This window comes from Mastigoproctus giganteus, chromosome 5 (genome assembly GCF_048544385.1).
Source record: "Mastigoproctus giganteus isolate SK-2022 chromosome 5, ASM4854438v1, whole genome shotgun sequence".
Classification (NCBI taxonomy): domain Eukaryota; kingdom Metazoa; phylum Arthropoda; class Arachnida; order Uropygi; family Thelyphonidae; genus Mastigoproctus; species Mastigoproctus giganteus.
In genome coordinates, this window is record NC_143579.1 from 193,965,445 (window position 1) to 193,989,049 (window position 23,605).

General features: G+C 39.4%; 1 protein-coding gene across 1 annotated transcript in view; it reads left to right on the top strand.

Moving 5' to 3' along the window:
* Positions 1-23,605, top strand: part of LOC150085960 (dynein axonemal heavy chain 8-like) — a 1,559,705-nt gene that overhangs the window by 1,229,953 nt on the left and 306,147 nt on the right. Inside the window, exon 73 of the mRNA XM_090374756.1 lies at positions 12,519-12,623. Within this exon, the coding sequence (XP_090230882.1) occupies positions 12,519-12,623 (105 nt within the window). The remainder of the gene's footprint in view (positions 1-12,518; positions 12,624-23,605) is intronic.

Sequence of the window (23,605 nt, forward strand, 5' to 3'; positions counted from 1 at the left end):
TTACTAAACTCCTAGCATTGGTGTACACGCAAGTATACATGCACCTGTTTCTATTCTTAGCTACCCTAACACATCCCATGTGTTTACTTGTACCGCAATGACTCCCAGCAGTCTGAAATATCCTGCATCTTGTTTTTCAGGCTTATGCTCATTCCAATAGAAGCAGTGCAAGAATCTCTTTCACCTCTGCCAGTGGCTACTGTTAATCTATTAGTCTTTGTCTCCCCTCAAGCTAGCAGTTTTCCGACCCACCTAACACTGCCTCGATAGCATCAGCAAATATTCTTGCACCCTTTCTATTTAAGTGTATCCGATCTCTGTAGAAGCAGTCTCTCCTGTTAACAAGTACAGTCCAGGCTGAAAAAAATTCTACCCCTTGAGCCTTGCACAATCTTTCCAGGGCCGAATTAATCGACAAGGCTCTCATCATATACTCCCTCCTATCGTGTCTGGGCAGAATTGCAGACACTTTCAAATTCAACCCTAATTCACGGCTTTTTTTCAACAGTGACCTGTACTTGTTAAGCAATTCTGCCGGTCTCCTACTCTTGATATCATTAGTGCCAACGTGTACAACTATATCACCTTTTGTGCCCTTAAAAGATGATATCCACTCTACAACGTCATCAACCTTTGCCCCTGGCAGACATACCCTGGTCGTGTTCCACCTATCCTTTTTACAAAGCATGTTCCCCGTTTCCCTGACAATAGAGTCACCAACAACTACTAGTTCCTGTGGGACCAGCGCATTCTACCTTGGGGATTGCCACTGTGTTGCGTGATGACCAAGTGCAAGCTGTGGTGTTTATGTGGGCAGCTGAGAGCTTGATGGGCCCCTCAATTTAGTTCCTTCGAGGGCATCCACCCTGTCCTCAAGCTCTCATATAGGCCCATAACAACATTAAGTTGTTGCCTGATTTTGATACACTCCTTGCATCACGCACACACGAAGACATCCCCCATGACAATATCATGTCTCCTACCTGAATGCTCCACAAACATCATGCAAGCAGTGCATTTTAAAAGGCTGTGATTCAGAAGGCAACTGCCCCTCAGTTCTCCTCTGAGTCACAGTACTTCCATTAGCTTGAGTCTTTTGCTTTGCTGCTCTGCCACTTATTTGCCACTTGGGGCTGAAATGTCCCAGACAGACCTTGATGATCTCATAGTATGTTCTATTTATTTGCCACTTGGGGCTGAAATCTCCCAGACAGACCTTGATGATCTCATAGTACAGCTGCCATCCCCTGTCCTGCTTGGGAATTTCATTGGACATAACATCCTATGGGGGTAGTGCCAACATTAATGGAAGGGGATGTGTCGTAGAGCATATGCACACTGACAATGATTTTTCCCTTCTAAATGTGAGAACTAACACCTTCTTCCACATGCTTACTTATACATTTTTTGCCACTGATCTTTCTGTCTGCTCCCCTTCTCTACTCACTTCACTCACTTGGGAAGTGGAGGAGAACCCATATGGAAGCGATCACTTCTCTGTAATAACTTGCTTACACAGTGTGAGACTGTCTTCCATATAGGTTACCATGGTGGAAGATTGATTGGTATCTGGCAGAATTTGACATCACTGCAATTAGTCAAGATCCTATCAATGATGAAGTCACATACATCACAGAAAATATCATCCGAGCAGTTTCAAATGCCATCCTGAAAACATCTACTCTGTTTTCACCTTTCCCCAAACCACAGTGGAATTCGGAATGCACAGCAGTAAAAGAAGCTCAAAACAAAGCTTGGAGGATATCCTTCCACGGCCAGTCTAATAGCTTTCGATGTGCACAAGCCAGAGCACACTACATTTGCCATCAGACTCCAAAGGAATCGGGATCCGTTTTGCATCATCTATTACCCAGTCTACCAGCACTAAAGTGGTCTGGGATACAATCCAGAAAATGAATGGAAACTGTACATATCACCCTTCATTGATCCTAGAATATAATAGATACACTATTGCAGAGCCAACTGCAATAGCACTTGGGGTAACATTTTCAAACATCTCTATAATATCTTCCTATTCCCCAGAGTTCCTGGCCCTGAAACGATCAAAGGGCCTTTTATTCTTTGCAATGGGCCATACAGGAACTAAAAAGAGCTCTCACCCTTTCTAAGGCAAGTGTTGTTGGACCAGATGGCAACCATTACGAAATGATTAAAACATCTTTCACCAAAATCTGTAGATCATCTGCTTCTTCTATATAACAGAATCTTTATTGAAGAGCAGTTTCCAGATGCTTGGTGCATGATAACCGTTTTTAATTTTTTAATGGATCCATGAAAGGATCCTAAAATATCCCCTGTTATTTTATGTGCTTATTAGCTAAGAGCATAACTCTCCCCCTTCCTGTCCTGTCCTTTCTGTAAATATTATACTCCCCATATTCAAATTCTGAATCCCTTATATCTGAGTGATGCCACATCTCTGATATCCCCACAATGGCTGCATTGATTTGATCAATACTCAAACAAATTCATCAGATTTATATACTATGCTCCTAGCTTTAATGTACAAGCAAGTGCACCTGGTCTTACTCTTAGTTACCCTAACACACCCCATGTATTTCCTTTTTTCCACGAGGACCCTCAGCAGGTCTTGTATCCCTGACATCTTGCCAGGCTTCTGCATATTCTAATAGAAGTACTTCCAGAAACACTTTCACATTTTCCAGTGAGTCCTGTTAATCTACCAGTTTGTGAATCCATCCAGGCTAGCAGTTTTCTGACCCACACAACACTGCCTTAATAGCATCAGCAAATATTCTTGTACCTCTTCTATTTATGTGTATCCTATCCCTGTAGAAGCTCCAGTACCAAATTGTCCAGTATCTGTGCAGGATTGCAATCACTTGCAATTTCAGTCCTAACTCACTACTTTTTCTTAACATTGCTCTGTACTTGTTAATTAAATCCTCAGATCTCTTACTCTTAATATCAGTAGCACCGCATGTACAACAATAGCAACTTTTGTGTCTTTAAAAGATGGTAGCCGTTCTACGTCATCTACTTTTGCCTCTGGCAGCAGGGCCAGATTTACACATAAGCTAAACAAGCTACAGCTTAGGGTCTCATATTACAAGGGGCCTCACTCCACCTTAAAAATTCTTTTTTAATATTGTGACAGTGAACTGGTGAAGGGCCTCATTCGTGTTATAGCTTAGGGTCACAACAAGTTTAAATCTGGCTCTGTCTGGCAGGCATACCCTGTCCTACTCCACTTGCCCTTTTTGCACAATATACAGTAAATACCCTGCTATTTGCATGGTTATGTTCCTGAGAAATGCTGTGAATACCGAAACGCGAATACTGAGTTATGGCTCCAATAATAATAAAGGGGTTCTGTTCCAAAGTATGGAATATATTAGAAAAACTAGTCTAAAATTTTGTCTAATATGTATATATTATATGTACCTTCATAATATGACTATGTACATAGACAGTACATATTGAAATGCAAGCATATGGCATCGAAATGAAAATAAGAAACAATTTAATATTAAGTGTAATATTTACACTTATCCCGCCAGTGCTATCACCAATTTCGCTAAAGTGTTGATAAAGGAGTTTTGCCTTTTCACGAATGAGTGAACTTAACAGAATTTTATTTTGAGTTTGGTCTTCTATCCACAGATTTAAAGCTTTTTCCATTTTTTCGAGTTACAGAGCAAATTTTTGAAGCAATCAGTGCATTTTCATGGACACTACGGCGGATTTTTTCTTCCTGTTTCTTGATTGATCATACCGTTGACTCATTGATTTTATAATGTTTTTACCACTGAGGAGACACTTTCACCATTAGAAGTTTTGTCTAATAACTCAATTTTATTCACTAATGTCATCACCTTCTTTGATCTTTTCACATTTCCCTTGTTATCTGTAGCCATATTTTTGTACGGTTAAAAAGAACTTGTCCACAATAAAGTCACTTTCTTCCATTAACACACTTGAAAAAGTCTGTTTTACACTGCAAAATGGTAGATTTATCACTTTTGTAAGCATATCAATTTATAAATTGATAAATTTATTCAATTTATAACCATATAAATTAAAAGCAAACAACGAAATCTTCCATGACAAGCACATAACACATACTGAACAAGGATTAAGTGTAAAGTGAAAAGTGTGTTTAGGGTCAAACGGCACCAGGTAGTTTACATTGTGGGTGAACCAGTTGACTGGAAAAGCCAGAGATTTAAAAGTGTATGGACTTTGTGTATGTGTGATGCTTTGTACCGTTGTTCATCTGGTCATTTAGCCGCTGGGCCCCTACTGAATCCCAACGTTGCCCCGCCCCGTGGAGGGAGACCAGGAACCCAGTAGTCTGTTTCACTCTGGCAGGTCCTGCCGCTTAATTTCCTGAGATTTCGGCGGCTAGGACCTAAAAAAAAAAAAGAGAAGAAAGAAACACGTCGACGTAAGGATAGAATCTCTTAGTTTTCCTAGGCCAAGTTATGGGCGTAAGGTAATTTAGACATGTTAAGTTTTTGGTGTGTAGGGCTTTCGCTAGTGTATAGGTAGAGGGGGGGAAGGCAGAAGGCTGAAGGTAGCCCCAGTTTTCAGTGGAGCATGCCCTTGCCCCACCAGAGAAGATATAGGGTGGAGAGGAGGGGAGGATGAAAATGTCCCCTCTCCCCCCAAGGAAGTAGGTATAAAGGTGAAGGGGACTAGAGTGCCGCCCTCTTCAGATCGCCATATGGCTATTGGCATCTATTGCTGGATTTCTGTTTTCAAGTTTCTTTACTCGTGGGGCAAGCTCCGTCCTTGTGCTTGTACCCCTCATCTTTAGTTTCCGCTTTTACATTGTGCTGGCTGGTGTCTCAATAGTGGTACTTGATGTCAGTCATTGTAGATGGTGATTAATGTCCTTCTCCTGATGAAGAGGTCTTTTGCGAAGTGGGATAATGCTCTATATTCATCCTCAGTATCTATGAAATGAGATTCCAATCCTTTTGGTAGGTATCTTATTTTTGTGATAAGTACCCCTCTGAGGTCTTCATATTGTGGGCACTCATACACTATGTGATTCCAGCTTTCTGTCTCCCCCGCACGTACAGTTGGGGTCCTCAGTGAGTCCGAATCCGTGTATCTTCTCATTGTACGGTCCATCTCCTGTTATTAGAGATGTCAAATGGTACCCTGGGAAGTACCAGGTCGGCTGTTTTGGGTAGATTTTCTGGAGGTCTGGTAGATATCTTCTGGTTATCTCGCCCTTGGTGGTCTCTGTCCATCTTCTCTGCCATAATTTTAGCAGGTGGTTCTGTAGTCTAGTTTTTTCTGATTTTAGGTTGTTCGCTAGGTCAGTTGTGTAGTCCAGATGTGTGGCCGCCACTCCCCTGGATAGCAAGTATAGCAGACCTGTGCAAACGACCTCCAGGTCCAAAGAAAGCACTCTGGTGAGTACCTACAGTGCTGGAGTACTCACTGTACTACGCGCACGCGTCATAGTTAAGAGTATGGTCCTATGGATCATGTCCAGAATTCTTCTATTCACTGCCAATGCAGTTTTTGGGAACCAAATTGCTGAGGCGTAAGTAATTGCTGGGAGAAACATCTTGTAATATAGGGCCAGGATTCTTTTTTTGAGTCCTCAATCTTTCCTAGTAACTCTGGCTACCAGTGCAGAATAGCTCCTGATTTTTTTTCTTATGTACTTTAGGTGCAGCTGGAACGAGAGGCTGTTGTCCAGGACCACGCCTAGGTACTTAAGTTGGTTTACAAACTTAATGGTGACATTGTAAATTTTTATTTGCGGCGGTCGTCGCAATTGCAGGGTTCCTTTAAGCAGGATTGAAGAGGTCTTTATGGGTGAAATTGGGAGCTGGTGTTTTGTGGCCCATTGCTGGAGTTGCTGCAGTGCCTGGTTTGCTTGGGTTTCCAACTGGGCCCGGGAATCCGCTCCCACGGTCAATATCAGGTCATCAGTGAATGCTTGTGTCCTGACGGGTCCCAGATCCATCACCAAGAACTCATCTAACACCATATTCCACAGTAGTGGTCCCAGCACCGACCCCTGTGGACAGCCTCTGTACACTTCTCTTGTGACCTTTTGGTATTCTACATTGGTCTCCACTCTTCTATGTGATAAATAGTTTTCCATGACCTTGAATAGGTTTTATTATTATTATTATTATTATTATTATTAGCCATATGGTGCAAGGAAGCCTGAGGCTTATGCTGCACCAACCAAAAAAATTCCCAAGTTACCAGAGAGAGAGAGAGAGAGAGAGATCACCAAGAAAGAGAAGAATGATGAAATCCAGCTCAGGACCCTGGGTTTGCCAAGCCCATACTCACCAGATGTGAGCCCCTGGTTTGTTGGCACCCCTGCCTTCCTCAACCTCGCCAGGATGCTTGGCCACCAAAGTGAGTCAAACGTTCCAGCAAAGTCAACCGAGATAAGAAGCAGGTACTTGTTTCTACATTCTTGCACCGTCCTGAGTAGGTTTCCTATGTGTCCACTGTCAAAGTGTCAAGGTCCACTTCAAGCCATGCTGCGAATCAGTATGGCTTGAAGCCATACTGATTCGCAGCATGAATAGGTTTTATTATTATTATTATTAATAATAATAATAATAATAATAATAATGATTCGCAGCATGGAGTCCAGCTTTTCCATAGTGAGCAATTATTCTTCTGTGAAGAGTAGTCTTTCGAATAATTTACTTACCACCGAGAGCAGTGCGATGGGTCGATATGCATCTGCACTTTCTGGGGGTTTTTTTGGGTTTTTTGGAATTAGTTTTAAGTTGGCCGTTTTCTGTGCCTTTGGAAAGTGGCTGGCTTACAGACATCTGTTGTATAGGGTGAGCAATAGGTACGGTGCATATTCAACAGTTTTCTTTAAGATTTCAGGCTCAATCATGTCGAGACCTCGGCATTTCTTGCTTCTTACTCGACTAGCTGCCACGCTGAGCTCGTCATTGGTAAAGGGGGGGGCTCCATTGCCTGATTGGTGTAACTGGCATTGCTCTCACATATTTCGCTCTGTGCTGGTAGTATCGGCATCGCTGGTTTCTGGCAGATTGTGTCTAGTATATTGTCCATCGACTGCTCCCAGGTCGCGGTAAGGTTTCCCTGCCAGGTCCTGGTGGTGGCATTCACCTCCCCTCTGGGCATTTTGTTGGTGGTTACCTTGTAGACTAGGCCCCAGGGGTCAGTGTTTCCTTCTGTGGATACTAAGAGCTCCCAAGAGCATCTTTTGCTCTTCTTAAGTAGAGTGGTTTCTTATCTCCCTATATTGCTGTCTCAGGGCTTTGACTTCATTTGCAGGCCATGATCTGCGGGCCCTCTGAAAGTCCTTCCTTGCTTTTATCGTTTGCCGCCGGAGCATGGCAATTTCTCGAGTCCACCAGGGTACTGCCCCAAGTTGGGGGTGTTTTTTCCTTATTGCTTGGTTACTGATATTTGTCATCAGTTCTGTAGTACCTTTTTGCAGGTCATCCAGGCTGCTCAATGGGTTCAGGGATAGTGGGTTACTGTTGATCGCTGTGGTCAGTAGTTCTTTGAATAGCGGCCGGTCCACTCTGGCAACTGCATATCTATGGCATCGTTGGTTGATTGTTGTTGCTCTTGTCATTGTTCTTGTTATTGTGTAATTTATAACTCAGTGATCCGAGGTGGTCCAGGCTTCCTCCACCCTCCAGTCGGCCACGTGATTTGCCAGGTTCCTAGTGGCTAAGGATATGTCGATTGTGGCCTCCCAGAGGGTGTTACAGAATGTCGGTAACTGGTGTGGCTGGTTTAGGACTGCTAACTGTGATCCTGTCAGGTAATTCTCAAGCTGCTGTCCGTTTGCTGTCCCTTTTCTATCATACCCTTTTCTGTAGTGCTATACCATAGCAGGGAGTGGCATTTTACATCCGTGCCTATTATGATTCTTTCGTTTGGCAGGATGTTCTGTAGGTAGCGTAGATAGTTGATGGCGATCTCTATTTCTTGTCCCGGTCTACTGTATAGAGCCACCACAGTAGAGGGAACCCAGTGCTATGATGAGTTGGGCAGAGGCTGCCCAAGCCGTGCATAGTTGCATTATTCTTGTTGCTGTGATATTCTTGTTTCTGACCAATACCGCCACCCACAGGGCGGCGGTATTGGTCAGAAACAAGATAAAGTGATCCTCTGTGTGGATCACTTTATATTGTAGTGGGTAGCCCGCCACCCGCCTTGCATGGACGTACAGCTCCTGTAATATAATAACTTCTATGTTCTCTTCATCAGCCTTGACTCGAATCTGGTCAGCCACCGCTATTGCTCGCTGGGCATTTGTTTGTATTATTTTGATCATAGTTGTGTTATTTTTCTTAATTTTTGTACCCATAATCGATTCTGTTTTGGTAGGTGCTCTTGGCTTTTATATAGATTGGGCAGTTAGGATCCCTGATTGAGTGTGTATATTCGAGTTTCATTGTTTTACAATTTGCGCATGTGGCTTCCTTGTCTTTGTGTGGGCATTCTTTATATTCATGGCCCTTTTCAGTGCAATGTCCGCATGTTGGGACCGTCTGGGAACAGATGTGGCTGGAGTGGCCGAACTTACAGCATCTAAAGCATTTCGGTACTGCCACCCGCTCACGAAAACGATAACTTCGCCATTCTATGTAGACCCTTGTCCGGTCCTTTAGGACTTGCCACGCCTCCGGGATTAGTTCCACACTCCAGCTGTTTTTTAAGCCTCCTTTCGCCTCTATGTGGAACTTTGGTGTTATCACTTCTTGCGGCTGCTTGTCCGGGATCTCGCGTTGGAGGTTTCTGTGGTAAAGTTCTTCTGCTAACTGGGTGGCCGTAATTTCTGGGCTAACATCATAAATTAATATATTCAGTCCCTTCCTTTTGGGCGGCTGGGCCGTTAATCCAAGGGCGTCAATCTTTGGGTTTTCAATGATGCTCTGAATTTCTTGCCTGGTCTCTGTCTCTATTACCAGTCCTACGTCTCTCATCTTTCTCATCCCTTTTATTCGTGTTAGCTTCAGGTCCTCCTTCATGTTATTTATTACTTTTGCTTTGAGGTCTTCGCTTGTGGGAATTTTTCCTGTTTGTTTCAGTCTGAGTATCGCCAGGTTTGGTGTTGGTAGGAGCGGCTTCCTCTTTTGGTGCATTGTTATTGTCTGGTGCATTGTTGTCTGTTGCATTTCCGTTGGGGTCCTCAGCGCTTCTGAATATGTCGGGCCGCATTTGACTTGCCCCGCATTCCATATAGGCTTGTAGTTGTGTGGTAGCTCTCTCTTTGTCAAGATGTTCATCTTGTAGGATTGTCTCCATCTTGTGGAAGATTGTGACAATCTCAGATCTGAGTGCTGCTGACACTCTATTTGAATTTTCTTTGAAAATATTCTCAAGTGTGGTTTTGAGAAAGAGTGTCTTTTCATATATGGTGCCCTCTGGTATGTCATAGTCGAGGGGTGAGTCCTGCTGTTTGTCTTCTTTCGGGTCTTTTTGTGATGCGGCTATTTCTGGCTATTCTTTAATCTTTGTCTGGGAACGTGTTTCCCGCCCAAACTTGGGGATCAGCTGATTGCGATTTTTCCGCTTGATGAGTTGGGATCCAGAACAGGGGTCCTCCTCTTCATCTTGGGGTTCCACAATAACAGGGTCATCACTATAGCCCTGGGGATCATAGTGTTTTCCTGTTCTTACTTCCATTTCACGAAATCCGGATAACCGGTACAGTTTGGATTATCGGGTGTATGGTAAAATAGTAGGATAAGGCACTGAAAATGATGGCAAATGATGCCTACCACGAAGTCCGTGGCTTAATTTGAGGGCACACAGTTGGTTATGGGAGTTTTGGGCTATCCCCTCTGTCAGCTGTGGGGGGGGGGAGAAACACCTAAGTGTGAAAGTGCTCCTAGAAAAACGGGCTACTTCCTGGTATGGTTTTCGGAGGCGCTAATCACGCTGGTGAAATCAGTTTCACAATAGGAACAATAATTACAGAGATCTGTCTCTTCCATGGTATGTCTATGGAGGGGGGAAACACTGAGCACATGGTACATTTAGTTACGCGAGCACATGGTAAATTTAGTTCCACAAAGATAGAAGTAACACAAAATGGTGGGGCACTCTTGCAGCCCAGAGTGCACTAATTGGCGAATCCTCCCAAGTCAAGAATCAGATTTGAACGTGGCAGCCGTGTTATATCGGAGCACTCTCCATTACCTCGTTGTCAGCGGCATGGTGACCTGTCTCACAACAAAGGAAATAGATAAAGAATGTAAAAATCTGATTATATTTCCCTAGGAAGTTGGATAAGTCTCACCCTATGAATCCACTGTTGGTTGATCTTCAACTAGAACTAATAATTATTAACTGTATTACATTTAAAACACATATTGCAGACAAATTATTGCAGAGCGATAAACAACACGTCCGTACTGTAAGGCAGCCATATTGGCAATCACTGAACAAGGATTAGTGAGACATCCACACTCGTGATTTTTGTGACCCCTCTCCCCCCACCAACTGAGCGCTGTTTTGACCGGGAAAGATAATTATAGCCAAGCCCATGTTTTTTATGACGGAAAATGTTCACGGCACTTCACATTTTTTTAGGTTTCATTTTATATTAAATCAGCGACCACGAATAGTGGGGGTTTACTGTATTTCCCACTTCTCTGACAATCAAGTCATTGACTATAGCTATTTCCTCTGGGACCAAGGATCTCTGATGTGGAGGATGTCTTTGTATTGTCTGATGCTGAAACATAGGCTAAGCTTTGGGCTTGGTGCTTTTGACGGTCCCTCTCTTTTAATCCTTCTAGGGTATCAGTCTTATTCTTCAAGCCCTCATACCCATCAGAATGCCAGGTTTACAAACAAAAGGTATGTGATAAAAACATGCCCACACTTACACTTAACCTCCTCATGCTCTTTGTAAAACACACAGACATACAAAGGCATCTTCTATGGCTGTATCATATCCTCCAAGAGGTAGGTTTGCAGAAAGAGCACAAGTAACACACACAACATAATCCTGATTTGTAGCAGAAAAGTACTTGCAGAAGTTCTACCCTGAACCAAATCATCCTTGCTACTTTGAGCCCTTTGCTTTACTGCTCTGGTCTGAAGTATGATTTTAGTCTTAACTTAATTTAAAAACAACACATGAAACTAAGAAATTGAAAACAATAACTCTAGGCTAATCTCACATACTTAACAGCAATTCAAACTACGCTTATTTAGATTGTTACCACCTGATAAAGACACATTATTAAAACTTATACGCCTCTTCTGATCCTGATTACATTGCTATAAAACTATGCAGAAAACCTCCAAGTGTCGCCTATATCAATACTGTAACAATGGCTGCAGAAGTCACCTATAGTTTCTTAAGCAATAATAAAAGCCAAGTGATGAACAAATTCACCAACTTAATCAGAGAAGTTGGTGAATTTTTATGTTAATGGCATAAAGGGTAAAATAAATGCTGATGGCTTCTTTATGCTTTCTTAGATGAGCCCAATATGCCAGCCCAGACACACAGCGGCCAGCATATTGGGCTCATACTGGCATAACATGCAACATTGCTGGTGTGCCATAGCACACCAGAGGTTGCTCTGGCATTCATGGTGTAATTGAGTGGGATCAGGAGACAAAAGGTATGTGATAAAAACATGCCCACACTATCACACCTCCTGCAGCAGCCTGTAATATTGGTACTCAACAGGATGATTACAATGCCTCAAGTGGTCTCCTCCAGCAGTGCCAAAAAGCAAAAAAGATTGCACTATATGCCAAGAGTATCTGATCTACAGATATGCATTGGCATTCATAGTGCACTTCAAAGGATCAAGGGTATGCCGTAAAAAACCTACCCCACACCATTACACCTCCTGTAGCAGCCCAGTTGATGAGGGTTATCAGAGGACTTCTTTCAGGTATGACAGCTAGGGCTTGATACATAGAAGTCTAAATCACTGATGGAATTCATAATCATGTCCCATTTTGAGTTAAGCAACCAAATTTTGATGAAGTCTGATGATTGCAACAGTGAAACCCTCTGCTTGCACCTTCACGATGGTGTTGCTATTTGCACCCAGGTGTGAACCAACATAAGCAGAGGTTGAGTTGTGATGTCCACATCACACAGAAGAATGCCACCCCGCTGTGTCCCCAGGAAATACTAGGTGGTAAATGACTCATCATATAGTAGTGTAACACCACTAAACTTATTAGAGGCATGAAGTTGTGAAATATATGCTTTTTCTGAAAAATCTCCTGTTTTCATATTTTTGCCCAGAAACTTCATGTTTTCCTTTTGCTTACATTTGCCTGTTCTGCAGTTTTTTGAAAGTCAAAAAATTAGTAGTAGCTATGCTAATAGTAAGCTGTTATATAATAATTATATTATAGCGTTTATTTTTATTATAGTATGAATATTTATTTTTATCAAAAAAATCAATAGAGATTTCTTTGTTTTATTGATGCATCCATTTAAGCAAATTCCTTCTCTTCTACAATTCATTATTTAAATCATTAATAACTAACACTTAAATTTCCCATTTTAGGAACTTGAAGCCGAAAGAGTAGCACTAATGGAGAGCGTTGCATCCAATAAAAGAAAAATGGCTGATCTTGAAGACAATTTACTTTATAAATTAACAAGCACAAAAGTGAGTTTATATATATGAATGACCATTCAAATTTACATCACATTAAATAACTTATTCGAAAGATATTTCCATTCCGTGGAATCTAGATATGTTATTACACTGTGAGTACGCTATTATTAAAACATTACTGGGACCATTTCTTAGTTCATGCTCACCATGTAACATTATTATATGCTCTCAAGACTATCTCGCTGAATCCTGATCTTGATCTTCCATTTTGTAAGATTAAATGTCCATCTGCTATATATAGCAGATGGACATTATTAATCTGCTATGTATATCCATAGGGATCTTTGGTCCACTGATATGAAATTTGGTTTTGGAGGACTGGCTGCATAAAGACTTTCCATATATAAATATTGTTTACAAGTATGATATAGTTTGTAATAATTCTAATAGTACTGCAAACCAGATCATCCACAATGGCAGCTTTGGTGGAGGGGTGAATCTAGATCATAGATGGAAATTAGATTAGGAAACTTAATACAGGAATTATCATATTGGTGAGCAGTTTATAAATTAATGGTGTCTACAACAAAAACAAAGATTATGCTATTAAATGGACATCTAGCATAGAATAGGCTTCCAGTAATCAGGGAATCAATTTTCCATTGATAGAGCAAATAAAATATCTAGGAATTCATCTGGATGGTCACTGAGCTTTGTAAAATGCATGCAATATCCATCAGGAAAGATATTGCTTGTAGCAATAATTTCAAAAATAATGCAGTCAAAATGGAGTATAGAGGGAAAAGGCTTGCATTTGCTGTATGATTATATTTTTAGTGGCTTCTGTTTGATGTCACCATACAGAAAACAGTTCAGTGGTGAGGAAATGAAATTGTTCACCATTCAAAGTTGTACTGCTGTTATGGGTAACTAGAGCATGTTGAACCATCTAAATGCCAGCACTTGAAGTGATTAGTGGGAACTGTCCATCAACTTAATCAGGTATATAGCACAATGTCATTGGTCTGTGAACTGTAAGTTTGCAGTCTTCAAATAGATGTTGCAAATGATCCTAAAAGAGAAAAATAGGAAATAAGAATATTTAATGATGGAATGGTAGGAGTGCTCGGCTCATTCAGTTAAAGGACAGAATGTGTAAAGAATCCAGCCATGGGCTCTGGCAGTGTAGTGCAAGGTGGTGTACTACCTTTGGATTTCAAAGTAATACACAATTTTTAATATTTTCATTAATTTATTGAAACATAAGAGATCGCATGTATTTAAAAATTTGGTGAACAAAAAATTTATTCCCACATGCACCACCTTGCAAAATATCCTGCCAGCACCCATGAATCCAGCATATCATCATTGCACTTTCCTTCTAACTTGTTAGAAATTATTGTTTAGAACTGGTCAGTCTTTGCAAAATTTCATTAGTTTGGCTTGTCTGATGAATTGATTGCTTTTATGGCTAAGGAGACTTTAAAGAAGACTTTGGAGATCATTGTACCATTGTCCAGATTATGAGGACCTCAGATTGGAATTGATACTGACAATTACAAGCTTAAATAACCTGAGTGAATGTGATTAGCAAGTATTGGTTGAATCCCAAGAGAACTTTATGGTCTTCAAAGATGTCGCTAGATCATTATTTAAAAGTTGCAAGACGTTGCTGTTTCATGAAACCATCTCAAGTTGACAGAGATAGAATCTGGTTGAGCAGAATGACTTAATATTTCCTTATTATTTATCACTTTTGAGTAAGAATGGTTGTGTGGTAACACTGATTATCTGGTGGGCTGCTTATTCCTAATGTTAAACAAGAACAGAGATGTGTGCTAAGATAATTCTGCATCATGAAACCTTTTTCAATTGTTTAGGGTGGAACTGGAGAATTGGATTTTGTAAGAAATAACATGCATTGAGAATTGCGAGGTTCATTGTTTATGGATTCAAGCTGTGAGCTGAGCATGGTTTACATTTATAGCCTTTTAACAAATTTTGGGGCTGTTTGCCACGCTGTGACAAATCATGGTCCCTTGTGCTGTGTGGTTCTGTGATGATAACAGTCCTTAGCTCAAGATAAAGAACTGGGAAGTTCAATTGGTTCAGTTTTGCCTGACTGGAATTAACTAAGATTTGACCAGGAAGGGAATACAGAAGTGGGGAAAGGTTCTTGTTATATGTGAGTGGACAGGATGAGGTACTCTGTTCTAAATTTGGGCAAGTGTCCATCACTTCGTAGTGGCCTCCATAGCCAAGTGGTCAGGAGCGGAAGTGCAGTAGCACACGCTCTTTGAGTAGACCGGGGTTCAAGCCCCTGACTGCTGAATACGGTCGATCTGCCAACCTGCACTGGACCAGCATGGCAGATTATGGTCCGTTTCCCTCAGCATGAATTGTTGAGGAGGCTTCCATCCTGCAGTGGGTTGATAATGGCTGCACTTTACCTTTTTACCATCACTTTCTTATCACTGGTGTTTCGTTGCCAGCCCTTGTTTTTTTTTCCATTATTGGATCTAGTTTGCAGTTCATGGAGTTGCATTTCAGTGACACATGTATTGGCAGTTTATGGTATAGCACTTTACATATTCAGTTAAAATGCTGATTGGCTTATATTTGCAAGTTTGTGATGCTGCCCACATAGCTTTGATTAATCTTCTGGTACATTCTTCCTTGAGAATTAATGGTGCTGCCCTTTTCTTCTTCCTTGGACTTATCTACTAGCCACTCATTGTGCTGCTGTGTTTGCTAGCAGCTCATGGTGCCACAGCGTATATCTGTTGGCCTAAGTTATAGGGGATTCATGGTGCTCCCACCTATTAAGAATTGATGGTGCTCCACAACAGATCATCTTTTTAATGACAGTTCATGTTGCTGCTTACTGCTTGCACTTAGATGTCCATGGATATGAATAGTAGGAATTCGTGGTGCTTTAGAATGGATTATGTGTTCAATGGATCATCTTCAAACTGCTCCTTGAAGCAGTTTGAAGTGCTGCTCAGACCTTATTTGGACTTTGTGTTCAGAGTAATGCATTCCTGATCAAAACTGTCTTTTTTTTTTTACTGACTTTTGTTTGTATGATTTTGTAAATACATGGCAAGGTTGCCAAAAATTATCTGGAACTGTCTAATGCAAAAAATAAATTAATATAATTAAATTAAAAGTATATATACATACACCATTCCTTTCTTTCACAATATATTTATATTCTAGCTATATCGCTGCTTTGTGCAAGTCCATATCTGCTAAGTATTCAGAATTTTTTCCTACAGTGCTCTTTATTCTTATTTTTATTCACATGTAAGTATAAGAAAGATTTTATGTTGAGAACATTCAGGTGGCCTTCCTACTCCTTTGCATAAATCTATACTTGTATATTTTAACTGTAAGCTATTGGTGCAGCTGTCTTTATAGATACATGTTATTGACAGTGTACATTTTGGAAAAACACCTTTCTCTTTCATTGATTAGGGATTAAAAGCTAGAACTCATATTTAAATGTAGAATACATGTACCATACATTGTATTATGTACAGAGGCATTTTATTATTCAATAATAATGTAGTAATAACTCACAAAACAGCAAGGCGCCTCCATAGCCAGGTGGGCAGAAGCAGCAGCAGTGCGTAGCACATGCTTCTTGATTAGACCGGGGTTCAAGTCTGTGACCACCAAATACGGAGGATGCGGAAAGGTCAGGGAATGACCACTTCATATCCCCGGAGCAATATGGCCTTAGTTGCTAATGCTCCTTAAAACCAAATAACAAACAAACAAAACAGCAAAAAACAAATAGCTCATCCAGAAGTTGAAATATGCATGCTACAGTCATAATTAGCTAATGCAATTATCAGAGTCCTCTGTGACAATTTAGTTGTTTGATCACTTAACATTGTTTGGAAAGGTCTGGGTTAAAACCCTTTGGATACTGGAGGAATTATGAAAGGCCTCTTCATTTGAGACTTAGTTCTCTCAGAGGGAATAGGTTTTTCCATGTATAATGTCACTGCTGGACAGTTTCTGAGAATAGTGAACTAGTTCAAGATCCATTTCAGTGCTCAAAATATGAACTATAGTACTAGTTCACTAAAAAAAAAAAAAAAAAAAAAAAAAAAAACTATAACAACTTGCTGAGGTCTACTTTATAACTTAAAAAGGAATAAGAAACTGGATAGTTTCATATTACATTGGTTTCATTTATCCATTCTGTGCACAAAACATTCATTTAAAATTAAAGTGGTGTAAAGTTTTCTGTGCATGTATTCAACATTATTTAATTTATGTTATCAGACCATGTATTAATAATAATACAACATCGTAATACAATATTTATTCACATGATAAATATGCATAATCAGTGCTTTTTTTTTTTTTTTTTTTTTGTAAAAAAAATAGGTGCTAGTACTCATTCTTTGCTATCAGGAAAAATTAAAAATTAAGAGGACACGAAAAGTACCTTATTCTAGAAAAGTATTTCCTGATATTGTTACTTTAGTAGTAATGTTTTTGGAATAAGAATAAAAAATAAGTAGTAAGTAAAAATTAGTAAAAATAATTTCATAATAAAGTTTTTATAGAATATTCCAAAAATTTTATTGAGCTCTCATCCAACACACTATGCCGACTTCTTTTCTTACTGTTTGTGTCTGTTGATGAATGACGTTTCCAATGCAGCCACGAATCGACATATTTCCTGGACTGAAGTGTGTCACCAGTGGGCCTACAATTTTAAGAAACAGTAGTGAAAAAATTGTTTTTGTCATCAACGAAGCTCTGGTTGCTCTGACGATCAGATTCATTTGTGAAAATTCTCGTTCATATTCACTCGATGAAATTGGTATCATACTCAGAGCGTTCATCAAATGCTCTTCAATTTTTCCGAAACTGTCTTTTCCATTAAGTACTCTTGAAATCCATGAATTGTATCTCTCTCATTTAATTGAAGCCTAATTGACAATTTTCTAACTTCATTTTCACCAAATGCCAACATTTCACATTTTGGGAGGTTTAATATCTTCGTTGTCCTCGTTTACCTTCTCTCGTCATCAATATTGTCACTAGTTCTTAAATTTGAAGTTTTTCTTTTCTTTTTTTTTTAACTGTCCAAAATGTAATTGTCATTCAGATATTCAGCTACTGTGACCATGTAAACAGATATAGGAAAAATTTAAGGAAAAATGTGGATAACGCACTTCTGCAAAACAACAGATGATTATTTGTCAAAGTAAAATTAAATCACTCTCTATCCTAATTCTCAAACGGAGTGCTTACAGTTGATTCGCATTGGTGTCCAACCTACAGCCCCTGCAGAAAGTGAATACAGCATTTTAAATTTTGCTAATTGTCAAATTCTCATTAAATGTTTTGTTTAGTAAATGTAATCTTGTATTGTACTTAATAAAATTTTCGAATATTTTCAATTTTAGGTTCATCATTATTTTTATTTATTCACCTTATATTCATCTTAAGCATCCTTTTGGGTTGTAAATTTTCTAAAGTGAGCATTTAAAGGCAAAAGTAAGGTATTTTTTTTCCTTTCCGCATCCTCCGTATTTGGTGGTCACAGGCTCGAACCCCGGTCTAATCAAGAAACAAAAGAAAAACAAAAGAAAGTCATATTTTATGATTTAATAAAATCTAAAATATAAATTAGTGACATAGATTTGTTACACACAAAAGTATTGAGAATTTGCATTTTTTAAATATAGACTGAAAATAAAAAACAGTAACATGAAAACAGAAATTTCCTTTTACATGTAACAAGATATGGAAAATGTAACACACAAATTTTTTATTGAATCGCTCAGTGCGGCCCCCGAAAAAATCTAACTTTGAATAGAATATGGCCCCTGTACGGGAAAAGGTTGGATGCCACTGTAGTAGTAGTAGTTGGTTGGTTGGTTGATTGGGGATTTATTTGATGCATCAGCATCTGTGGCCATAGTGCACCACCACTGCAGTAGAAGGTGAACCAGAGCCCATTGGGAATACCCCTTGATCTGCTCACTGTTGACCAGTGTGACTTCTCCATATGTGGGGCAGGTGGTCGGATGGATTTTACCAGCTACCCCTAAGTTGTAGAATGATAATCCCTTTAGCTCTCTCAATTTTTGCTTAGCAGCAGCACTAATATCTTAAGTTGCATGAAGGGCAGAAGTGCGAACAGTGCTTACCCAGTTAATCTCTCCTAAGCCATTCGTTATATGGAAATTTTCTTTGCTCAACGAAAATTATTTTAAATGTAATTTCCAAGGGGAATTAAAAAAAAAATTGCTATAAAAGGAGTTTGTTAAACAGAGGTCCAACTGAGTAATTTAGAATTCTAAAAATGGTTATAAAGTTTTATATAGAAAATATCTTAACAATAGACAGTGAAAAATGCAAATATAGTTAAATAACTAAGCTTATTTGAAAAGTAGGTAAACATGAAAAAATTTATGGAATATTACAAATTTTGAAGTGTACAGCATGTCAGGTCACTGTTAAAAAAGGTACCGGTACAGCGTACTGTTGCATACCGTCCCAAAAAAAAGCACTGTGCATAATAATAATACTCCACTCAACCTAAGCGAGGAGTCCCCCTTCCACCCAGATGGAACAAACGAAGCTAGAAAGATGGGCAAAGAAGACACTGCAGTAGACACTACAGTGCCCTCCATCAAGACTACAACAAAAACATAATAATAATTCTGTTGTTTTCGATAGACAAATGCTATTAATTGGGCTTTCCTGCTAATATCTGTAGAATTATCTCCTTGCAATGCAAACAGCCGTCCAAAATTATTAATACAGTATTTCGAACAGCTTGTTCTTCAATATCATCAGACATTTCTTTTATGCTCCTACTAATTGTGCTGTTCAAAAGTAGTACTGTCATTATTTTTTTCCAGCTTCCTCTCCCAAAATACTTTTTCCCAATCACCTGACATGCTGGTAAAATCTGATTGTCTGCAATCAGGTGAGATTTTTTTTTTTTTTTTTTTTTGCCACCAGTTCAGCTACTAAATAGCTGGCTTCTTGCACTTTATCAGATATTTTAGCCATATTATAAAATTCTGTACCTTGTTTTCTGGTAGAGGCCAGCATTCTTTTAAAATACTCCACAGTTTTGGACGATAAATTCTTGTGTATCACATAAAAATGACGCTGCAATTTACTCGGCAGCATTGATTCATTCAACAGTTTTAAACCACATGCCACACAAAGGTTGAGGTCAGTCTTGGGTACCAGCATATAAAAATTCCATCCCTGTAATCATCATCGTATTTACGATAATATGTTTTCTTCTTTTTTTAAGTTGATATTTGCTCATTTTTGTTTTTGTCATTTTCTCCTAGCTCGTTGTTACCAATTTGCCTCTTCTGATTTCCTTTCACTAAAAATTTATCCATCGCTAATAATTTCTAAAAAATATTAAAGTTACTTCTAGAATGTTTGTTTGTTTGTTTGTTATTTGGTTTTTAGGAGCATTAGCTCTATTGCTCTGGGGATGTTTGTTTGTTTGTTATTTGGTTTTTAGGAGCATTACCAACTAAGGCCATATTGCTCCGGGGATGTGTGGTGGTCATTCCCTGACCTTTCTGCATCCTCCGTATTTGGTGGTCACAGGCTCGAACCCTGGTCTAATCAAGAAGTGTGTGCTACGCACTGCTGCCCCTTCCCACCTGGCTACGGAGGTGCCACTTCTAGAATGTACTATTACAATTAATTTAAAATACCTGTTCTATACGAATTAACTGAATATGACGTTTTAGAGATATAAAAGCACAAAAAGTACTTTTAAAACACAAAGGAAATTTCTTATTATGTTGCTTAAAGTGCACTCATGCAACTGCAGGGTGCCTGGGAGAGAGAGACCCTCAAGTGATAAGAATGGCCAAATAAAGGCCAATCTTATCACTTGATAAGAATGGCCTTATTATGAAGGGTGGCAGTATTATTACGGTGTCGCCACCATAATAATACCACCACCATAATATTATTACAGTGGCAACGATAAAGGTGAACAGATCTAGTACTAGGAATCGAAATGTGATGTCACATTGACTGCTCGAAGGGACTGCAATCTGTGCAGTGTAAATAAACAAATTTTTTATTTGAATTAATTTTTATTATAAAACTTGTATTTATTAATTTTTTTTATTTGCATTTTCCGCTGCACGCCTGAAGCATACTCGCAGCACACTAATGTGCCACGACACACAGGTTGGGAAACACTGCCTTAGTTGTTCTAATTTCATAGCATATGTAATGGAAATTGTCTCACTCACTAGTTTAATTGGCATAACTTAATAATCTCCCAAGTCTCCAGCCAGAATTATAATGGACTTCAAAATATTTGAAATTTTACTCAATGTTAGTGAATTGAGTTATTTAATGTACAAGGGCTGTTCCAAAAATATGCAGACTGGTAACACTGCTTCGTTGCTATGGAATTGAGTGACAAGTCTAGGAATGTTCCCCCACCTTTTCTTTTTCTTAGTTTGTGCAAACGTATCATGTAGTATTCATTTTTGTTTTGTTATAACAGTTTATATGAAGTGTGTTTTATGATGGGGGATGAGAAAGATATTTTGTTATTTATTAGACATAGAATCGTGATTGAATTTTGTGTAAAATTAGGCAAAAGTGGTCAGAATATGTTTGAGATGATTCAAGAAGCATATGGTGAAGAAGCCTTGGGCAGAACAGCCATATTTAAATGATGGAAGCATTTTAGAGCTGGTTAAAAAAAAGCATATGAGATGAACAATGACACAGGCGTCTGTCAACCTCAGTGAACGTTGTTATGTTGTTGTTATTTGGTTTTTAGGAGCATTAGCAACTAAGGTCATATTGCTCCAGGGATATGCGGTGGTCATTCCCTGACCTTTCCGCATCCTCCGTATTTGGTGGTCACAGGCTCGAACCCTGGTCTAATCAAGAAGCGTGTGCTATGCACTGCTGCTCCTGCCCACCTGGCTACGGAGGCCCTCAGTGAACAATGAAAACATTGAAAGCTGAAACATTATTGAAAGAAAATAGACATTTATTGAGTCGGGATCTGACAGTTCAGTTGAATGTTAGTGTAGCAAGATGTCATGAAATTGTAAAGACACTTTCATTACCGTGGTCTAGGTGCACAGCTTTTGGCAGCTTTCCCCATCTTTTTTTCTTTTATGAGAAAAGAAAGTGTTGTTATGAGGAAGTTGGAATAATACTTCGCTGACACATTACAGTTATTTTAAAGATAATCTCTTAGTATTACACCATGCTGATCCAAAAAACTGACAGCATCATCTTACCAGCACTTGGTTGCACCTTTGCCTTTTTGGTGGTAGTGATTCTGCATGCTTCCACTGTTTTGACATTTGTTTAGTTTCAGAATTGTAGTGATGGATCCTAGTTTCACCCATGGTAACTAGCAGTGAAAAAAAAACTCCTCTTGCTTTCCCTGGCACATCAAGAACATTTCATGTGCACACTGTGCCCTTTCCTTCTTCTGGTAAGGGGTCAGCAGTCTGGGAATTCATCTAGCAGATGCTTTACTCATATGCAACTGTTGATGGATATTCTCCCCAGACTCCACACTAATTTGGAGCTCTGTAGCTAGTTCGGCTATCTTCCAGGATTAATGCCTTAGTTTTTGCAACACTCTTCTGTTACAACATAAGTTGCTGGGCATCCCGGGATTTCTTCATCATGCACTGAGATTCTTCCACATTTGAATTGTTTATACCAATGTGCAACAACACTGTAACTTAAGCAGTCTTCTCTATAAACAGTGACCAATTCTTTGTGGGTTGTTTTGGGTGTTTTCCCTTTAAGAAAGAGGAACTGAATCAATAAACTGTATTCAACTCTGTCCATTGTGACACTTTACTTCATTCAGCTCAGCAAATAAAAAAAACTGAATTGTCAGATCAAAACCAAAATTTGTGTGGTTGCTATAGAGATTTCAATGTGTCAAATAAAAAGTTTCATCTTTCTATGGCTCTGGGTGACAAGCTATTGTGACAGTGATTTCTCTTTGTGCTTTCACTGCGATTTTCTAAATGGTGAATTCTAGTTCTCTTTTATTCTCCTCTCCTTAAATCCTTTTATTTAATAGCAGCTCTTTTATCAAAAGTACTAGTAGAGAGCAAGGAAGGAAAGTAACCTTTTTTATTTTTCATATTTAATAGACTAACTCTTACTAATTTCGCTTGATCACACCAGGCACTTGTCCTGCCTCCCTGTGGTGGAGTCAGTAACCTTGGCAAAAAAGTTCATCTGCCAAGGACAAAAAGGAGCCAACATGGAACACAATATGTTTCCCTCTTTAGACTGACAAGCTGTCAGCCAGAGTCAGAAAATGAGCATGACTCGTCACAACCAAAGAGGTTAAAAACCATTTCCTCTGTGACCAAGTTTCCTGCATTCTTAATAATGCACTCATTTATCAGAACAGCCTTTTAATAAGCTATCCCCCTATCTAATCCAAAAACACATGGAAAGTATTGCAGAGTCTCCCAAGATGGTTAAGAGACTGCAATCAGGGGACTTACTTGTAGAAATTATCAACCGCAGGCATTCTGAAAAAACTCTTACAAATGACAAACTTTGCTAAAATTCCAGTGAAAGTAACTCCCTATGCAACCCTAAATACATCTAAGGGTGTTATATCTAGTTGGGACCTTTTGAATGTGACAGAGGAAGAAATTAAAGAAGAGCTTCGGGAACAAAATGTAATTGCTGTCAAAAGAATTATGATTAAAAGGGACAATATACTCACACCCACCAGAAATATCATTCTCACTTTTAACAGTCTAAATCTACCATCATCAGTAAAACAGGATATCTACTTTGTCGCATTCATTCTTAATCTGTTGAGATGCTATTAATGCCAAAATTATGGCCACTCTCAAACGGCATGCAGAGGGAACCCAGCTTATCTCAACTGTGGAGCCTCCAATCACAGTCAAAGTGATTGTTTGGCAAAAGAAATGACCTGTCCCAACTGCGAAAGTAACCATCCTGCTTACTCTAAGACACGTGAGAGGTGGAAA